The sequence below is a fragment of the Oryzias melastigma genome, linkage group LG16 (genome assembly GCF_002922805.2).
Source record: "Oryzias melastigma strain HK-1 linkage group LG16, ASM292280v2, whole genome shotgun sequence".
Lineage (NCBI taxonomy): Eukaryota > Metazoa > Chordata > Actinopteri > Beloniformes > Adrianichthyidae > Oryzias > Oryzias melastigma.
This window is the reverse complement of record NC_050527.1, coordinates 15,516,630-15,530,927: the sequence shown is the minus strand read 5'-3', so window position 1 is coordinate 15,530,927 and position 14,298 is coordinate 15,516,630. Positions and strand designations below refer to the sequence as shown.

Here is a 14,298-nt window from a genome sequence, read left to right as displayed (position 1 = left end):
CATGCTTTCAAGAATGCTCCACCCGTAACATTCTCTATAAATAAAACATTCAGGATTTCACTTTAAAGTCCCACTTTTTGATCTATTGTAAAGTATTCCCATTCATCTTTTAATTATAATTATGTCATTTGTAGCCCAATTTTTTTTTTAAACTGTCGTTTTCTGGGACATTGTTTCTGCAGAGGGACAGTGGTTCATTAGAAATTCACCTCTGAGTTGTGAGCGAGTCTTGGCACGAAGCAAGCCTGCCCCCACATCCCGTTATTCATCTGTTTACCTCACAACCTTAACCTCACGCCACTGGAGTAACATAAATGGCGAACAATATTGGAGCTTTCCAGCCATCCAGCTTTGAGCCAGAAGCCAGCTCGGACAAGGAAAACAAAAACATGCATGGATCTATGGAAGGGAGCGGAGCAGGAAGCTTCTGGCCCACTAATTGTAGCTTCTATGTCATAAATACAAGCTTTTTCAATGCAATTTTTTCATCTGCTCTTAATTTACGATAAGAAAAAATGCTCTTGAACGGTAACCAAACACTAAATCAACTTTTTCTGTCTGCTGACCAGTAAGAATGGGTCTTTAGAAGTGCTGTCTGTTGGTAAACTTGTTTAATTCCTGAAATTAGTCAAAAACCATCTGTGTGCTAAAGGTTGAAACAAGGTCTTACAGTTGAATGTTGTGATTGGTCAACTGGTGTAAGTCCCATGTCTCTTCAGCTCCAGTATAAAATCCCCTTCCATTTTTGATTCTTTAATGGTTGGTTGTTAACGTGTTAGCTTTAGCATGGCTTGTAGGTGTATTGCAATCAATTGTCAAAAATATGCTGGTTTGCACAACTTTTCAGTGGACTTGGGAGTTAGACAACAGTGTTTGAGTCTAATTGGTATTGAATCCAGCGAACTCCGTCCTGGTGATGGTATAATCATTTCACTAGGAATTCTTTGCTTAAAACATTAGCCTGGCTAAATTTGTATCTCTTGTTGTTGCTGGCATCGTCGATTTGCTTGTAACTCTCATATTGTAGCCCCGCCTTCAGGTATTATGTACAGAGAAAAATTCTCAACCTCCACAGAAAGTTCTGAGGTGACACCATAGACATATATTACTATCACTGTACATATCACACTGTATCACAATATACAGTCAATGGCTAAAACTGGCATCAGTTTGTTCTGCATCACTTTTCATTATTGAAGACGCAGTGTAGCCTCCCTTAGCCCCGCCCAATTCTTTGCATTTTTCAAATTTGGGCTGAGAGTGGAGTCAGCCTCCAACTGTCCTGCTGTTTTACCCTTAATTTTCTTTATATATGTCCTCTATTGTTTAAAAAAAATCCCACAAGAACACGTCAAAACTCAATTTTCATTAGAGTGGGTCTTTAACCATGAACATAAGCTAAGTTTGCAGATTAATCCTTTTTCTCTACAGGTTTTCTAACATGTCAGTACTGATCACCTAATGCCTGCCTGCATCTTCTCCACTCTAACCTCCTCCCCAAGTGCCTTTGATACGTTTATAGACCTCATCCCTGCTGCTTCTCTCTGCCTGCTCACGTGCCGTTCTTTTAAATCTCCCCCTCCATATGTGTCTCTGTGTCCTCCTGGTTCTGCTGTCAGCCTGCCTGCCCACTGCCAGCCTCTCTGCCCCAGCCCTGTCCCAGTTCCAGCTCCTCTGAGGTGTCAGAGGCTGAGCATCCTCACAGCGACTGCAGCTCCCCCTCTTATCTCACTGCCGCTACTGCATCCCAGCACACTACTGACGAGGTGACCGGCACTTTTCTACATCGACACCACACACTCAAGCCGGTTTTACAAGCTTGAGATAAACCAGAGGTGTTTGAGGGAACACAATAAGTACCAGACTTCCCAGTTTTTTTTTTTTTCATTTCTTGAGTTTTGTTTGACATTTTCATCCATTTATGTGTCCTACTCTGTTTCTTGATTTTTGTCATTTATTTGTCCCATTGTGTTTCTTTGTCGTGTTCATCTTTCATCCCCGCCTCACACCACAACCAGCTGTCCAACGGCTTTGACCACTACAGCCCGGCAGGGTCCCCCCACCTGTACAGCAGTGGGGGGAGTGTCAGCTTCATGTCAGGAAATGCCTTCCCCTTCTTCCCATCCACCTCATCCTCCAGCCCCACCCGTTCATGGTCACGTCCCGCCTCGGCGTTGCTGCCGGACTACCCCCCCTACTGCACTCTGGGCTCCCCCATGTTTCCTTCATCCCGCGTCCCCAGCTGGAAGGTTTGTTCATGAAACGATCGCCCTGTTTCCATTCTTCTGTCCATATTTGTTCCTGTTAAGCAGCCTTTTGGCTTCATCGCCAATTTTTAAAGTTTTAAGTTAAAATCATCAAAGAAAAATGTCCAATAACAACTTTAATTTCTTTGTTCAGGACTGGGCCAAGCCAGGACCTTATGACCAGCCGATGGTCAACACTCTGAGGAGGAGGAAGGCCAAGGACACCTCCGCTGGGCTGGACAGTAACTCTAGCAGTTGGTCATCAGGCCAGGCTTCAACCTCAGCGCCATCTCCTCAAGGGTTAAAAACCTCCGGCCAATCAGAGGAGAGGAACGGGGTCATCCCTGCAGCTGTAAAGGTTAGCTTCAGCCGCCTTCTGCTTAGCCCGGCTAAGTTAGGTACTTTTGCTAAATAATGAACCAAGTATGCTTTGATTTCATCAGTCCAAAGTAACGTGTTAAAGTTCTTATAGCTAGTGACCATTGTTTGCAGCTATCACTGACTGACCTTATACTCTCCTGGTTTCCATTTTTTCATTCTTTCTTTTTCGTTGATTTCATCTGGTGTTGTCCAGCCCGGTGATATGAAGACTCACGATGAGCTGGCCCTGGCCTTATCCAGAGGTCTGGAGCTGGACACTCAAAGGTCCAGCAGAGACTCCATCCAGTGCTCCAGTGGTTACAGCACACAGACCAACACGCCCTGCTGCTCTGAGGACACCATACCGTCACAAGGTTTGTACTTCCCTGCAAGCCCTTTGCTTTCTTCAGCTCAACATCATTCCAGTTCCTCAATAACCCTCCTGTGTGTTTCCCTGCAGTGTCGGACTGTGATTACTTCTCCATGGCAGGAGACCAAGAGCCCGAGCAGCAGCAGCAGCAGTCAGACTTTGACAAGTCCTCCACCATTCCCAGAAACAGTGACTTCAGTCAGTCCTACAGGCGCATGTTCCAGACCAAACGGCCCGCCTCCACAGCCGGCCTGCCCATCGCACCAGCAGCTTATCCCGGACAGGTGACCTCCACTGTGGGGCCTTATCCGTCCACACCCATCCATGCAGGAGCCTACCCATCTACCCCCGCAGGGGCTTATCCCCCGACTCCAGGTGCAGACACCATCGATTATGTTCTTTACTTGGCGGCTTATGTAAATCAGTCTCTTTTTCTCCTTCTTCGGCATCAAATTGTACTACCTGATCAAAAAAAACAATTAATTTAAAGAATGATGGATTACACTTTTGTCCTCCCAGAGGAAGTCAAGATGGAGAAAAAAATAGTTTTTATTATCTATAAGAGATTCAGCAGAAAGCAGTTGATTTCCACTAATTCATCTGCAATCCATCTATGCTGCCTTGACAAAAAAATAAAAATAAAATGTTCATTAATCAATCAGAATGTTGACATCACCTCCGTCACGTCTGTATTTGACATCCTTCTGCAATGCAATCCTTACTCAGCAGTTCTATTTCCAGTCTGTGGACGCGTCGATTTCACGACTAAAGCTGGAGAAGTGGAAAACGGGTTCGGATTTCAAAATAAAACTTCTGCTGACTTTCAAAGTAAAAATTAATACAAATGTATCTTAAATTTAAGGTGCCGTGCCCACGCGATAACACACATTAACACTGTTTTCGCTTTTTACGATGAAAGTTTCATTTAGACGGCCACGAGCACAGAGAGCGGGACAAACTACTTGACTTAGCGGTGACAGGAAAAAAACACTCCTCCAAAAACCAGCAAGGAGAGGGGTACGGACCAGAGACCCAAAAGAGACGATGTAAACTAACTGACAGTCGTGTGGTTTTAGGCAGCTGAGCACTGGTTAAATCTTTAAGCTCACACCACATGAGCTTTCTCTAAACTTGTTCTGACTGTCTTTTGGGATGATGTTCTGGTTTGGAAAAGTTTCCTAGCAATCTTGTGGCATCTATTTTTGTTCTATTATGAAAATTGATGCATATATGTATATTTTCTGAGAGTTCTGAGGCTCATCTTATTCAGCTCCCACAATGCCTCTCTTCCTCTTTTCCACAGGTCACGGTCCAGTCATCATCACCCCTGGAGTTGCCACGATCCGCCGTACTCCCTCCAAACCCTCCACCCGTCGCTCGGGCTCAGTGAGCGCAGGCCCCATTCCCATCCGTACTCCTGTCATCCCTGTTAAAACTCCGACTCCCCCCGATGCGCCAGGAGCGGTTAACGGCACCAGAGGTGCAGAGGAGATGAGAGGCGGAATGGAAATCCCAGATTCTTTGATATTTTCAGGACCAAACAATGGCGACATACTCCCCATGGTGTCCTGGAGCGGTCAGGCCTCCACCAACCCTCCAGCTGCGCCCCAAGGAGGTGGTGGAGGCGGTGGAGGCGATGTCATCGGAGAGGCAGAGGAGGGAAACATGCTGGTGGCCATCCGCAAGGGGGTGAAGCTCAAGAGAACTCTCACCAACGACCGCTCTGCACCGCGCATCGCCTGATGACGCGCTCGCAGCAAAGGTCAGCTAAAGCCAGCGACCTCTTGGATGTTCAGTTTGTCCTGCAGCGTCACGGTGTGCTTAGAGAGGCTGCTCGTGCTTATACTTCTATCAGCTGTAGTCTACATGCAATCCTGTAGGTCTCCAGCATCTACAAAAGCTTTAAATTCATCTATAATTTGGGGTCCAGTGCAGAAATATGCCACTTAAGCAATTATTCCCCCCACTACAAGATGATTGTGCGCCCTGTGTGCTTGTTTCTGTTGAAGTCGAGTGATTTCAGAGCTGATGAGAGCTAGAACTCCAGAGGACTTCAGCCAAAGAACTAGATCCAGAGCTCAGCAGAGACGTTGGGCTGGTTTGTTCAAAGGACAACGTGTGTTCAGTTGGTGCTTTCTTCTACTACGAACCCAACAGTATAAAAGAGGGAGTGTTCAGATGATCCTGGAGTGTTCAGATGATCCTGGAGCGTCGACTCAGCTGTGACGTCCTCCAAACGGAGCAAATGGATGAAGGACGACACCGCCAGAGCTTTTCTCTGACCTTGAGTTTGAGGCTACAGTCCAAAGTACAAGTTCAACATTAGATGATATTAAGTTGTAGATCGCTTTGCTTAATATTTACAAGGTTTGTATATAAGTTTGCACATCTCACTTAAGCAGGAGCTTCTGTGTTTTGCAGTTTGCAGCAGTTCCACATTTCTCTTGCAGAGTGCCAAATGTAATTTCTTTTATGGACCGTCAGTCTTCACCCTGAATTAACCTCTAAAATCTTAGCTATGAGTTTCTCAAAAGTTTAGTTTTTAATTCCCTTTTTGTCCTATTAGACAGGCTGGTATTTGTACATTACAAATGAAATGAAAATATGTTGAGAAAATGACTTATCAGTTGTATTTTTATAATCCAAAGTGTGCAGTTGGTTCAACCCTTCAAAAGCAGAGTTGTCATAAATAGGTTGAGGCCAGTTACAGCCTGAGCTAAAGTGTGTTAGGATTTGCATTTCAGTTCAAGCACTGTGAAACCATAGCTACTACAGGGGGGGTCAAAAATGTAAATAGAATTTAATTAGTCCACAAACACACTTATTTTTTTTGTATTTATCCTATTTTCCTTTGTTCAGATTTTATTATTTTGTTGTTTTCTTTTTTTTAATCTTCAAATGATCAGAGTAGCTGCTGTCTTCTGTCCCAGTATGAGTCCCTGGTTTCAAACAGCAGGGAGCTGATTTTCAGAGTGAACGTTTGATTTAGATCAGTATTATCAGTCCGGATGTTGGGGTTGCTGAGACCCACTCACACTTCACTCCCAAAACTCCCTTCATCAAATCTGTCGATTATGTTTCGCTCATACACTTATTTTGCTGTGATGTTTGCTTGCGTTCTGAACGTCACTGTTTCCTTACATATTATCAACCTTTCATATCTTATATTTAATTTGTTAGCAAATATATGTCTATTGCCAAATTTAGTATATCCTATAAATAAAGGTTTATAGTTTGTGAAGTTTGGAACGTACCGTTTAAAAAAAAATCTCTAGTTTAGTTTAAAGCTCCTGTTTCCCCGGAAGAGAGTTGATCTTTCTTTCTGTTCTTGTATAGTTCAAGCTATCAAGCAGTTTGTTTAGAGGTCAAATGTTATTTTTGTGTCCTGATGGCTTATGTAAGCAATATGATAATAAAAAAGTTCTGTTACCTTTGTTTTTGCTCACTGCTTTCATGATTCTTCAGCTGGACAGTAGATTAGTCAGTTCATGCATTACAGTTTAGAAATATCTTAAATGTAGAGAAAATATTTCATTTTACTAAAAACTGTGAGTGAACAGATTATTTACATCTTACTTAATAAGCTGTGAATCATTTGCAGATGTTTTTTTATTCACAAAAATAAAAAAAAAGTTTTGTGTTTTTCTGCCACAGTTTCTACCACAGAGAGATAATAAACTCATTTTTGTTTTTTCCACCAAAATTCATCAAATGTTCATAATGTACAAGAAAAATATCAATCAGGTTCAGCATTGCCTTACTTTAGATTTTGAAGGTTTTCCTATCAGTGAGGGGTTTATTCATTTACCTTAAATTTCTAGATTTGGCCACTTAGATGTTATTTTAGGCAGAAAGTTCACATATTTTGAGTTGCTTATTAACTGTCTTAATTTGTTTTTTATCTTTCTCTAGTTTTATCTAGATTCAATTCTGAGAAAAGTAAGATAGCTGATTTTGCATTTTAAACAAGTCAATGCAGTGTTGGTAAAAAAAAAAAACTTTTGTTTTCCTAACAATAAGTTGAATCATGGGTGATTTTTTTTTCTTTACTACACACACAATTTCAATTTTTTATTGACAAATACCTGAACACTAAATTTTGATTTTTATTTATTTTAAATACATTTTTTTAGGCAAAATTTATGGGTAGTTCCTTGTTTTTAAATTAGGATTATTCAATTCAGAACGTTTTTAATATTTTTTTTACGTCATATGAGTAATTTTAAGGTCTATTTAATTGTATTTCAGTGGCTTCAAATTGAACATTGCTTTTGGATTTTTACAAAAACTAAATCCTAAAGTAATTTCAGTTTCAACAGATCTTCATAATAAGGAACAGACACAGTTAATGTTTTCGTTGATATCTTGGAATTTAAACAGTTTTCCAACATGCTTTCAAAATTGGATTTTTTTTTTTTTTACGTTTCTGATGCTATAATAAGCATTCTATCTGCTACATCATTTCCTCTTAGCAGAGCCTGACAATCATTTTTGTCACACCATCTTCTCACATTTTTCAGCAGCTTGATTTCCATGTTCTCAATCGTTCTCGGCTGCAGCAGCGTGTGACCTTCTCATCTGATTCCAACTGAATTCATTCTTCAAGGTTTTCACAAATGATGCAGACAAGACTAAAGTAATACGAAAAAATATCAAAACTGTGTTGCCTTCAGTCATCTCATAGTAAATCCATAACTAATAAACACCAGCAACACTGCAAAATCGTGCAGTTTTCCTCAAACTTGAGAGGAATTTTACCACATTATGAGTTTATTAGTTATTACTTAATGAGTTACTCAGTTCTTGATATCTAATCATAATCCTTTCATTTTTGTGTCTGATGAATGATCTGTTTACATAAAATAAGCAACACTGAACATGTGACTGTTTTGTGTTTGACATTTAAAAAAAATGCACTTTGCTTCTGCTTGAAGTATCTAATGTGGAGAAAGTATCAAATAAAATGATAAAAAAAAACTTGATCGGTTTTTACATTTTTTTCAAGCATAATTAAAGATAAGGGGTATAAATAATATGGAATCGATCTTTTTCAGTTGCATTTGCTTAGATTAACATATAGTAATATTCGAGTTCTGCAGCTCAATAATTTGTACTTTCACTTGAATAATTTTCCTATAATTTTTGAAGGAGTTAAAGCAGAGAGTTTGATTCCTAATTGATGAAAATTACTTAAGTTGTTAAATTTTCCTAGATTTTTATGATCTGCTTTGATGCTTATGATGCCTTTTTATTATATTGTTTAATGTGTTTCATTAAAAACTGACAGGATCAAAGATTTTATTAAATGACAACTATTGGGGTTATTGATTTGACCAGCAGAGGTCACTGTTGTCGCAGCAACATGTTGAGTTTTTATATTTCTGACTTTGCCGTTATTAAGCGATCATTATTATAATTACTTTTGTCGTCATTTATCCCTTAAAAATCTATTTTAAAAATTGTATTTTGTAACAGTTAATAATTTATTTGGAAGTGGGAATTGAGTGGTTTAACTGCGCATGCATATAGTTATTAGACTTTTTTTTGCGGCTAGATTTTACGCTTCATTTGAAATCATTTTAGTAAATCTAGTCTTTTAATAAACTGGAGTGCAGCTCCAGTTGAACGTGCGTAAAGCGCCTTCGTCAGCGTTACGCACGGACCGAAGGCGCGCTGTCATTGGCTGAGATTCCAGGGCTGCTGGCCGTTTAAGCACGCTCCCATCTGCTCCTCACTCCATCCTGACATCCAGAGGTTACACCAACCCGTTCCACATCAACGAAAAATGCGCTTGAGAACAACCTGGTGAGGCTAGGTGAAGGTGAGACTCACCGTGCGGGCGGCACAGACTCACCGGAGCGGCTGCGGGGCTTTCCAGCGCCTCCGTGGAGGTGGATGGTCGGACGGGACAGCGGAGCATCGACCGAGGCGCGTCCGGTAAGTTGCAGTTTCATATGTGGACGTCTGGAGCATAAACTAACCCCGGTTGGTTTTAGAGCAGCTCTCTGTTTGTGTGGTTCCGATCGAGTCTACAATGATTTCATGATAATGTCACGCGCTTTTTAGGTGCGTGGATTCTTTAATTGGACGGTAAACAGGCCCGCTGTGCCCCGTCCCCGGTGTATCCTCCCGTCGCAGAGATGCTGCCCTGTCTGCGGGGCGTCCTACGGCCCGCCTTCTCCCTGACAGCCGGGAACGGGCTGGCCAGAGCCGGACTCAGAAGCCACAGAGGAGCCGCTGCGGCGCCCAAGCCGCAGCTCTTCATGCTGCTCCCGCGGTGTGACCTGGGCACGCACCCGCTCAAGGAGCCCGTGGAGCCCCTCAACTCCCCCCGCGGAGCCAAGGAGTTCATCTACAGCCTTCACCCGTCGGAGCGCACCTGTCTGCTGCGAGAGCTGCACAGGTTCGAGTCCATAGCCATCGCACAAGGTTGGTGCTGAGCGCGTAAAGTCCACAGATTTGCATCTGCAGATCCATATAAAGCAAAATGTCTTTGGAAAGTTGGTTTATTTTTGTGTTAATAATGATCCTGCACTGATTTAGCCTGCTGTATTTAAGGTCTTCCATTCTGGCTCATAGAATACAAGAAAACCCAAATTTAGGTTGTATTCAAACTGGAAACATTTGGTTCAGTTTCTTAAAGTGCACTAGAGTTTGTTTCCTCTGATAATCCAGAACAAATTTCAAGACTGAATACACCAAAGTGGACCCTGATCCCGGACCAGGAAGCACTGACCCATTTTTCAAAGTGGTCTTGTTTAGTTTATAATTGGACTGAGCTTCGGTTCTCTCTGAGTTACTTTGAATAGGCTCCATGCTCGGAGTCGAACAAATGAACCAAAATGGCCACTGTAGCTGGGAATTATGGGATGTAAACGCAGTAGTGGAGCCACGATGAGAGACAGCAACTCACTAAAATGTGGTCTGATTAATGTAGGCTCATTAAAACAACTTTTAATGTGATAAACTGCTTATTTTATTCTCTTTTATGTTAGCAATACCTATCAGCGTACCTGGTTAGCTGTCATCTGCTCAGTAGTAACACCTGGCCAATGACTGAATAGATCTTTAGTCATGTGGTTTTGTTTACAACCTTTGGTTCGAAGCAGAAATATCTGGTCTGAAAAACGTGAGGTCGATCTGGATCAAATTAAGTGGACTCAAGAGACCGGACCAGTCTGAGTACACCCATCATGTCGCTGTAAAAAGTTATTTATATGACACACTCAGAGGTTTTTGAGTCTTTAAATGTTCTAATAAGTCTGGATCATATGAACACAATTGTGGCAAACGGCAAACTTATTTGACAGTCTGTGCAAGAAGGCTAAACACAAAAGTCATTGGCAGTCATGTGGAAGCACATGAACTCAAAGCTGAATGGAGGGAATATAGAAGAAAACATGTACACAAGCAACAGAGGTGACTGCAGACTTAGAGGCCATTCATGGATCTGCAGGAGTTCTGCTGGATTTTTGCTTAAAAGTTGCTTCTTGACGCTTATCCAAAAATGTGTTCATAAACTTGATGCTCCTGACGCGTGTTGAAAGACCTAAAGTTTTCAGCCTCATCTCAAGGTAGCATAGACTGTATATCTCATTTACAATGCTTGGAAGATACGATGATGCTGAGAAATCAGGTTTATTTATTGTGAAGAGCTCTACAAAAACATTGGTAGTCACGTCTTCATGTCTGGGTTCATGAGATCATTCAGAGACTCTCCCGGTACGATGAGCCTCACCATCTACTGCAGGAGGGGCAGCTGAATGTTGGCCGGTTTCAGCGGTTCTTCCATCTCTCTTTTATTAATTTTCTTAAAAGCTAAAGAGCCACAATAGATTGATAAAAGAGCCGAAGAGGTTTTGGAGCCCTGCTCTTGTCAGTGATGGTTTGATAAATCCTTTCATCTGCTGGTGTTGGTCCATTGTGTTATCAGCTCCAACATCAACTGGAAATTCTAGAAAACATAATGTACCCTTCCTCTGACTAGCTTAATTGAAGTTCTGTTTTTGGCATTCAGTGGATGTTGAGTGTGAACATGAATATGTATGCATCCTCTTGTGCCACGCTCCTCTATGCAGGACAGAGCAGCTCTGAGGGAACGGAGATGCGGACTTCTCTGCTTTTGTCCTGATTTATTGTTTGCACTGATCGGTGACTTATCAGTCTGCTGCTTCTGGAAAATCAAAGCATTTATGTCCACAGACCTCGCTCTGGTCATTTGTCAAGTCCGGCAGGAAAAAAGAGCTTTATTAAGCTCCAGCCTTCCAAAGAAAAATGGTGAAAAAAATTACTAGTACCAATATATCATTTTTTATACTCCAACTCATCATTTTTTTTGTCAAATATTTATGTAAGTATTTTAAGGTAAGCTTGTTATTTGGATCTACAGTTGCTAATTGCAAGTCTGGATTTGCAAAATCAATAAAAAAAAAATCTATCTTCACTTAGAAAATTAATCAAATTTGCAGATTGGTTTTCTTTTAAGTCATTTTTTCAGTCATAAAACAGCATTTCTGTTAGCTTTTTATTGTTTTTATTAGTTTTTATTTATGAATTTCTACTTTTTTAATGAAACTTTCAGATTTGCACATTTCAAACCATCCATCCATCCATCCACCAAGTTCAGTATATTATTTAGTACATGTTTATTTTCCTTTAACATCCATCCATCCATCCATTCATCTTCTTGACCGCTTCTTCCCTTTCGGGGTCGCGGGGGTGCCGGAGCCTATCCCGGCTACTGAAGGGCGAAGGCGGGGTACACCCTGGACAGGTCGCCAGTCTGTCGCAGGGCCTCAATCACACACCCATCCAGTCTGACATTCACACCTAGGGGCAATTTAGAGTCACCAATCAACCTATGAAGCATGTTTTTGGACGGTGGGAGGAAGCCGGAGTCCCCGGTGAAAACCCACGCATGCACGGGGAGAACATGCAAACTCCACACAGAAAGGTCCCAGCCGGGAGTCGAACCGGGGCCTTCTCGCTGTGAGGCGAGAGCGCTAACCACTGCGCCACCGTGCAGCCCCATTTCAAACCAGTAAAATTCATTTTGAGCGGGTATGATGTTTGCACAAATTTGGTGAGTGGAGTGAAATTTTTGCTCAAGGTGCAGTAAGAAAGAAGAATTGTAAGAAAATATGTAAAGTCATACAGGCTGCTTTAAGCACTGTGAGTAAGGATGCATTCATTGGTAAGATGTGGGCTTAATCAGGTTAAGGCCTCCTGCAGGAGGAGGGAGGAGGTGGGGCTTGGAGCTCAAAAACAGGGAAAGAGTTAGCATAGCAGTGACTGAGCGGATGGAATATGACAGAATGACAGCTGTAGAACTGTTTTTAAAAGAGGAGGGAGTGAGTGAGATGCTTTCGGATTTCCTTTTTTTTCAGGATTTTCCTAAATTTAAACCTTGCCTGTAATTCCTCCATGTCTTTACTTTCTATGTAAAGTAGTGTATATCTGATTTGCAGTAGTATTTATCTGCATCAAACTATACATAAATGCATAATTTTAAAGTTATTTTGTGTACATACTCTCCATAAGACCGCTCAGTTATAATACCATATAATATTTGTGAGTTTGAATGAAAATTTGAAGATTTTCTTTACCATCAATCACATCAAACTCCTGATCCATTCAGTTAAGTGTTTGTTTCATCCTGTGCACATGCTGAAAGGTGTCCTCCACCTGCCTATTTGTATAAAGTACGGTACTGTAGTTAACTTTAATTGATGAAATCATAAATCAGTGTCTTATTATGACAGGCTGTACATTTTGAAAACCTCCAGCAGAGAAACCTGAAAAAGTGGGCGGGACTTAATCACCTTCACGTTACACAAACTGTGAGGGATCGTCTTACTAGCTGGCTGCTGATGAAGGGAATCAGCTGCAGTCCCACATTGGGACAGCTTTGCTGACTAATTGATTTTCTTTTTTTAATCAACGTTCATCTTTGTTTCACCTTGACGCTTTCCAGGAGTCATCACCCTTATTTTGAAGTTTATGTTTGACTGATGAAGAAGAACACCTGAACTTTATGAAGACGGTATCTGGGTGTTTCAGATGACTTGATAAATCAGAGTCTGTACTTCCATATTGGATCACACTGGACAACCACAGCTCCTACAGGCTGGATGAATATTTGAGCAAATTTTAAAAAATATAAAAAAATAATCTTTTTGTAGGAAATGTCAAGTAAAGGTTTTTGTTTTAGTTACCTCTGTAAGAAGTCTAAAGGGTCTGAAAAACCAATTGAAGCAGAAAGACTTGTTAAAGGAGAGATAATTAGTGGACAAACGAGAGGAAAGAGAGGTCACAAAAGGTCAAATCTAAAAGTCTGATGTCTAACAGCATGTTTGTACTAGAATAGTTCTCTAGATTTATTTCTAGTGAGTCAGGAATGACCAAAATGTTCACATCTTCATCAGTTTTGGCTTTCTTTCACTCTCAAGCACATGTGTCAAAGTCAAGGCCCGGGGGCCGGATCCGGCCCTCCAGGTAATTCTGTCGGGGCTTCCAGATCATTTTATTTTATTTTTAATAATAACCCGATGTTTTCTTGCGCTTATTTCTAACATGGAAAGTAGATTATCGAAAGGTATTTAAGGTTTAAGTGGAATTATTCTGGAATAATAATCAGCTTCAGCGTTTTCAGCTTTCAATTCCAGCATCTTCAGCTATCAGCACTAGTGGCCAAATTCATCTTACAGCATTCACACTAGCATAATCCCAGGTAATGCTATATATCTAGTTCATAATTATGTTAAAAAGTTATGGTTTAAAAATATAATTTTTTGTGTGTTTTGGATTTTTGCCCCCTGTGCGATTGTGTTTGACACCAATCCTCTTGAGGAACTCAAACGATAGTGAGTCTTTCTCAGTTTCAACAACAGTTTGTTTGGAGGCGGACTTTTCTAGAACAAGTTCTGAACACAAAGAAGAAAACCTGCTAGTCCTGATGGTTATCATGAATAAATACGGGTACTTTGCCACTAAACCACCTTTACCCACATTTATGACATTTTTCAATGTGTCATTTTTAAGTTTATGATGTTACTACTTTTTTTCCTTAACCCTTTAAGTTAACCAAACAATAGAGCACATTTATAAAACATACAATTAAAAACGCTGACTGTGTGTATTTCTCTGCCAAGGGAATAAATAAGTAGTTGAGAATTTTTCGTCTGGCTTTGGTCTGGGTTGTTAAGGGCTTAAAAAGCAGGGTTCCTTTTACTCTTTTACTCTGTTTAGTCCAAACGAACTGAAACTTCAGGTCAGACCACATTACCAAATGTAACAGAATATGGAAGGAAACAAAGCAGCAAA

At 41.0% G+C, this 14,298-nt stretch overlaps 2 protein-coding genes across 9 annotated transcripts in view; both read left to right on the top strand.

The window, feature by feature from the left end:
- The window catches only part of LOC112143363 (protein MTSS 1), a 40,711-nt gene extending 34,300 nt beyond the window's left edge, over positions 1 to 6,411 (top strand). For 4 of the 8 annotated variants that reach the window (XM_024267278.2, XM_024267276.2, XM_024267277.2 and 1 more), the window contains 6 exons: positions 1,620 to 1,766; positions 2,019 to 2,249; positions 2,401 to 2,604; positions 2,821 to 2,980; positions 3,067 to 3,351; positions 4,280 to 6,411. In XM_024267278.2, coding sequence (XP_024123046.1) covers positions 1,620 to 1,766; positions 2,019 to 2,249; positions 2,401 to 2,604; positions 2,821 to 2,980; positions 3,067 to 3,351; positions 4,280 to 4,719 — 1,467 coding nt within the window. In that variant the 3' untranslated portion in view covers positions 4,720 to 6,411. The remainder of the gene's footprint in view (positions 1 to 1,619; positions 1,767 to 2,018; positions 2,250 to 2,400; positions 2,605 to 2,820; positions 2,981 to 3,066; positions 3,352 to 4,279) is intronic. The other 4 variants (XM_024267282.2, XM_024267281.2, XM_036215785.1 and 1 more) reach the window with 2 other exon arrangements.
- A 2,063-nt stretch (positions 6,412 to 8,474) lies between these two features.
- Positions 8,475 to 14,298, top strand: part of LOC112144007 (transmembrane protein 65) — a 47,438-nt gene continuing 41,614 nt past the window's right edge. Inside the window, exons 1-2 of the mRNA XM_024268302.2 lie at positions 8,475 to 8,913; positions 9,043 to 9,405. Of these exons, the coding sequence (XP_024124070.1) occupies positions 9,117 to 9,405 (289 nt within the window). The 5' untranslated portion in view covers positions 8,475 to 8,913; positions 9,043 to 9,116. The remainder of the gene's footprint in view (positions 8,914 to 9,042; positions 9,406 to 14,298) is intronic.